The sequence below is a fragment of the Diorhabda sublineata genome, chromosome 2 (assembly GCF_026230105.1).
Source record: "Diorhabda sublineata isolate icDioSubl1.1 chromosome 2, icDioSubl1.1, whole genome shotgun sequence".
NCBI classification, from domain to species: Eukaryota; Metazoa; Arthropoda; class Insecta; order Coleoptera; family Chrysomelidae; genus Diorhabda; species Diorhabda sublineata.
In genome coordinates this window covers 37,860,634-37,866,651 of record NC_079475.1, presented here as the reverse complement: position 1 = coordinate 37,866,651, position 6,018 = coordinate 37,860,634, and the positions used below count along the sequence as shown (strand labels likewise).

Genomic DNA, 6,018 nt, shown 5'->3' with positions numbered 1-6,018 from the left:
TACTTTTACCATTGTTGCATATAAAACTCGACCTGATTAAATATTTTGTTAAAGCTATTGCTGAAGATGCCAGTTGATTCTTATACCTGGAACAGAAATTTCCCAAACAAGGCAAAAATTAGATAGGAAATATTATTAACTTTGAAGGAACCTGAATGATCTGGAAAAAGTGAACGTTGTCCAAAATTTCCTAGGAAACCGTGAAGTGGAAAATTACAAAGACATAATCAATGAGCCTACAATTTCATACCAAGCTTTGGGATGTAATGTGACTAAAATACATATCCTGCACTCTCATCCAGATTTCTACCTCAAGAATTTCGGTCCTCTAAGAGATAAACAATGCGAAAGATTTCATCAGGACATTTCTTTAGAGAAAAGCGCTATCAAGGAAAAAAAGCCAGGAATGAGTGGCAAAAAAGTTTAAATTCCGTTGACAAGTGTAATACGTGCAATAAATAGAGTTTTTCATTAATATCGATGAAATTACCATTAAAAATACTTATCTAATTGTTAATTTCGGTATAAAAAATACTGAAAACAAATATAAATCATATCTCAAAACTAGTTTCATTAAAAATTAACCTTTAATCAAACTGCTTGCAGGTACCAGCATCATGACCTAAATTAGATACATCTTCGTTTATTCCGCAAACTTCGCAAACAGAATTTTCAAGATACTATACAATACAGAACAACAAATAAAATAAATCATAATATTATGTACGAGATGACTTGAATTCTGATTCTTACAAGGACATACTTATCAATATTTATAAGTCATCAATTCTGCGTCTTGTAAATGAGTAAATGAAATCACTTTTCATAAAAATAATTTTATTTATTAACATATTAATATAGTTGATAAATTATGAAACTAGTAATGATAACCACCAGCCTTGTATTCTCCAGACTGTCTAAAAGCGCCAGCACCTCCACCTCCCAAGTTGTATCCTCCGGAATTATCACCTCTGTAAGATCCATCATCGCTTACTCCTCTAGCTTCCTCGGCCAAATTTTGTTGGATGGATCTTAAGATCGCTTCGGGGATTGGAGGAGGTGTGGGTAAGTGAGAACCTTCTGGATGGAAACCGTTTTCGTCGGCAGTGTAAGTGAGACGAATCTGTTGACCTTCGGGTGACGTGTACGAGAAACCACCGTTGGATTTAGTACCATCTCCTCTAGCATGTCCTTGTTCTTGTGCTGAGATACCGTTACCTGGAAAAAATCATGATAATCTAACTGATTTCTTTGTAATTGGAGAACTCCAACATCTTTAGAGCGCCAATTTCAATTTATTCTAGAAGTTGTTAAAACTGAGAAATATTATTTAGAGAAATTCTAATGATCAAACTATCGATTAATTAAATACTTGATGATTAAGGAAAATTTTGTATACGAGGATATATTGAAAAATGCTTAGCCTACTATAGAACTAAACAAAGTTTCAATGTCAAAATTTTTCATTACTCAACATAATCTCCTCTTAATTGGATACATGCAGACCTCGATAGCTTTAATTACCTCCTGGTTGGAAGGAAATTTACGATCTTTTAAACTTTTTTTCAGTTGAGAAAAGAGATTATGGTCGGACGGAGCCAAATCTGGTGAATAAGGGAGGTGTTCTAATAATTCAAAACCTAAATCACGAATTTTTTGCATGACAACATAAGATTTGTGTGCAAGGGCGTTGTACTGCAAAAACAAAACACCTTTGGATAGCTTTCTGCGTCTTTTCTCTTTGATTTTTTCCCGTAGAGTGATCAGTAATGTCGAATATTAATCTCCAGTTATTGTCTGGTTACATGATTAACTCCATGGCAATCCCAAAAAACTGAAGCAAAAACTTTTCCAGCAGATTTTTAGACACGAAACTTCTTAGGTCTTGCAGAACCAAAGTGTCTCCATTTCATCGATTGTTGCTTTGTTTCTGGATCGTAGAAATGTACCCAAGTCTCATCCATAGTAACAATTCGATTTGAGAAGTCTACATCGTTTTCAAATCTAGCACAGATCGAAGGCGATGTTTCTACCCTTGCACGCTTTTGGTCAACATTCAAACATTTGGGGATCAATTTTGCAGCAATTTTTCTCACGTCCAAATTGACATGAACTATATGTTGAACACATATATTCAGTGCTTCAGATATCCATTTTAGCCCGTTTTAGACGGTCTGATAAAATCATCGATCAATTTTCTGAATATGAACTGGTTCTACCTCTTTCGTCGATTTGGGCATTTTGTCAATTGTCCTAATGCGGTCTAGTTTGCACTCCTTTCCAGATTAACTGAGTAGGAAATTCCATGTAGTTAATTAGGGATTTCCAACTACCTTTAGATGGTAGACCTTCATCCAATGAGCAACAAGAATCCTGAGTTGAGTAAAAACTACAAAATTCGTCTTCAAAATATTTCGACAAAAGTCTTCCTGGTGAAATTACATCGAGAAAAAACTATATACAATGATGCCATAGAAGAAGTTAAGGAGATTTCGGACGAAACTACTAACTCCAGTGAGAATTATTTTATAATTTTGTTGATGGGATCAATACGGGAAGTTCTAGTGAATCTCATTTGATAGCATGCCGAGAATTAGAGACGTTGTGGTTAAAGCTGGGCAACAACTTAGATAATTGATCCAAAGTTGATGCGGGTGATGAATTTTCTAATGTAAATGTACTAATTAGTAGCGTTAACATTTTTTGTCAAAATTCCTTTACGGATTCAGTACTACAAAGAAAATGTATTACAGTTTTGTAGTGAAAACTATAAACAATTTAAAATATAAGAAATAATCGAATTGACGAAAATATTTCAGAGGTTTCTGGTAAAATTGATAATTTAGTAAATGAAAAATGTTTAAAACCGTTTTAGAAAAATATAGTGGCTTCAAAACCCTCGAGAAACTTTAAAAAATTTTTTATGGAAACTTTGAAATTGATCTAAACGTAGAATTTTCAGATTTAAGTCAAGTTACCTCGGTATGTGTCGGAAAGAACTTTTCGAATTATAAAAATATATTGTGAGATAAAAAGCAGAATTTTCGGATATATAACACAAAATTTATAATACGAAGATGATCCCAGAATTACATGGCCTGACCTAGAGATGGTGGTAGTTGCTGTATTAGAAAGTACGCAATCTATAAGGCCTCTATTTCAAGTTTGAAGACGTTTTAAAGGCGTTAGCCTCACCAATATAAAAGCTGAACTAGATTCTACTTTGGACGAGACTGCTCCTTCGTTTTCTACAAAAAAATAATGGATAGCGGAGGTTAAGCGAGGCCGTACACCCTGCGAAGACCATGTTCAGAGTGGTCCACCAAATAAAGTTGGTCCACCAAAGAAAATCCACAAAGTAGTACTGGAGGATCGTTGGCTGAAAGTATGTGAACTAGCAGACATAGTAGGCATTTTAAAAACTGCGATACATCGAATATTAACTGGAAATTCGGCCATGAGAGAGCAGTGCGTAAGATGGGTGCCGCGTTTGTTTAATCACAACAAAAAAGGTTTCGTGAAGATGTTTCACAGATATACAGCCGCTTAATAACCATAGATGAAACGTGGGTCCATCACTCCTAACCTGAATCAAAAGATCAATCAAAATAATAGACTCAAAAGGTAGAACCGAGTTCAATGAAGGCAAACGCCGTTCCATCTACAGGCAAGGTTATGGCGTTGGTTTTTTGGGTTGCGCGTGGGATAATTTTTATCCACCATTATGCACCATTTTATAGAAGAAATGAAGCAAAAACCCCCTCATTTGACTAAGAAGAAAGTGTTGTTTCATCAAAATAATGCACCAGATCACACATCATGAATTCAAGTTTGAAATGCCACCTCATATACCAGATTTAGCCCCATCGGAATATTCTTCTATTCCCAGACTTGAAAAAATGACTCAACGGTCAAGGATTTCCAAAATAACGAGGAGGAGCTTGACTATTCGTATTATAAAAAGAGTATGGAGTTACAAAAAAGATTACGTTGAAAAAATATTGTGTTTTCTTTGTTGGGCAGGTACTTCTTTGATTATCCTCGTAGAAAATTCCCCTTTTTGTAAAAAAATATGCTAAATTTTCATTTTTGAATTGTTGCGTTTTAATCTAAAGTGATAACGTACCTGTTTCGTATTGGTAATGGTAAGTTCCCTCTCCTTCGTTGTTGTTATCTAGTCTTAAAATTGGAATTTGTGGACCGGAGCTTGAATATGTACCAGCAGATGCAAACACATTAACTTGTCCTGAATAAGCAGGTTGTGGAGGAAGATATGTGTTAGGAAGCAGACCACAAGAAGCGAATTGTAAAAATGCTAATGCTATAAGTACCTAAAACAAAATGTTTCGTTAAAAAAAATGATTCAAAACTAATAAATTTTGGATGTTGATACTTGTATAAGATGAGTTGGGTTAAGAAGCTGAAGAACCTCAGAATGTAGCCAAAAGTTTTTATATAAATAAAGATTTTCTTGTGAATACAATATTCGAAAATAATTCTAAATTAATCCTATTAAGAAATTATTGAAAAATTATTATTAACTTCACTCGATTGTTCAAAATTTTAATACAACTCTCAAAATTCATAATCTATGGATTAAATCGGAATAAATCATTGGAAAACCATAGAAAAGATTCAAAATAGAAATAAAAATATTATATATTAGTATTATGGTATGAAATATTGAATTCAAACCTTCATTTTCGAATGTAAATACGTTACAACCCGACAAACTTCACTATGAAATAGATTTAGATGCAATGACATGATTTCAATTGACCATTGTGCTTTTATATATACCAACCAGTAATCAAAAATGCGATTCATCATCAAATACCATATTCTGAATCTTCTGAAATTATTGAGGATGGGCTTACAACATTTAATTCAATTTAATTTTTTTTAAATGCCACCATGCAAATCAGATCATTCCTCTAGTGGTCGCTTGGTCAAGGTCGTTTACAATTATTATCTGACGATATCATTGGTACGGTGTATTTTTGATAGATTACTACCACTAAAACAACATTTTTTTATACAAATTATGGGAATAATGAATGCAAAAATCCTTCTCTTTTAAGATATCGTACTTTCGTAATATTAACTTTAATATAATTTTGGAAGTGAAGTTTTCTGTTTTACAATATCTGTTTAACACATTTTTCGCCTTGTTAAAGAATATATTTTGTTATTTCCTAAAATAAAGAAAAAAGTTTCAGAGCTACAGGTCATAAAACCATGTATAAAATTAAATATAAAATCGATAATTAAACCCAAAATATATTAAGTTTCGGTAGTAAGTAGTTAATCCTCTCCGATCCTTAACATTGTTAGAACTTACATCCGAAACTCTTATAGAACAACACGAATAGTGACAATATTGCTTAAAACTATTGGTCAAACGGGGAAATGATTGTTTTTTATGGTCTTTACATCTCGAACATCTAGTTTCCCAAATCAAGTGGAGAAAAACTAAAACCAGCCGCCGGTGATTTTACTGAACGAATATGGTCCAAGAAGTACCTGACCTGACCTGACCTAGACATAACGGTAGCTGTAAGTACACAATCTATACAACATATGTTTCAAATTTGAAGAAGACAAGTTGTTTAGATAATATTTGTTAGGCAACCATTAATAATGAACGTTTTCAGTAATTTTGTACACACGGAAAAAACTGGTCAACGTTATGTCTAACTAGCAGTCTAACCTCAAAACTTATCACGTGCACGTGCTAACCTATTTGTTTTTATAGTTAAAAATGTCAAAAAATTAGATAGTGGACAAAATATGTGTAAATTGGCAAAAGAAGATGGTGTTGGGCGTGCTACTATACACGATTTTAAGAAGAAAAGGCAAAAGATAGTAGACGGGACCAGGAAAGCGTAAAACACTAAAAGTTGGCGATTGTCCAAAGATGGAAAACGCTCTTTACTTATGGTTCATACAGCGGCGTTCTAAACACACTGGAGAAATTCTGAAAGCCAAAGCAATCGAACTCTATAAAAAAATTACCCA

The 6,018-nt window shown here is 33.5% G+C and overlaps 1 protein-coding gene across 1 annotated transcript; it reads right to left on the bottom strand.

Moving 5' to 3' along the window:
• Positions 1 to 877: 877 nt before the first annotated feature.
• On the bottom strand, positions 878 to 5,546 carry LOC130440668 (endocuticle structural glycoprotein SgAbd-2-like). The gene is made up of 3 exons (XM_056773931.1): positions 5,529 to 5,546; positions 4,127 to 4,331; positions 878 to 1,218 (listed from the first exon to the last, which is right to left on the bottom strand). Exons 1-3 carry the CDS (start codon positions 5,544 to 5,546, stop codon positions 878 to 880), a joined length of 564 nt encoding a protein of 187 aa, XP_056629909.1.
• Positions 5,547 to 6,018: the final 472 nt, after the last annotated feature.

Bases quoted from the DNA above. Each gene is read 5' to 3' on its own strand.
- LOC130440668 (XM_056773931.1), bottom strand. The intron at 1,219-4,126 runs GTACGTTATCAC...GATTTTTTCCAG, and splicing joins CCATTACCAATACGAAACAG to GTAACGGTATCTCAGCACAA.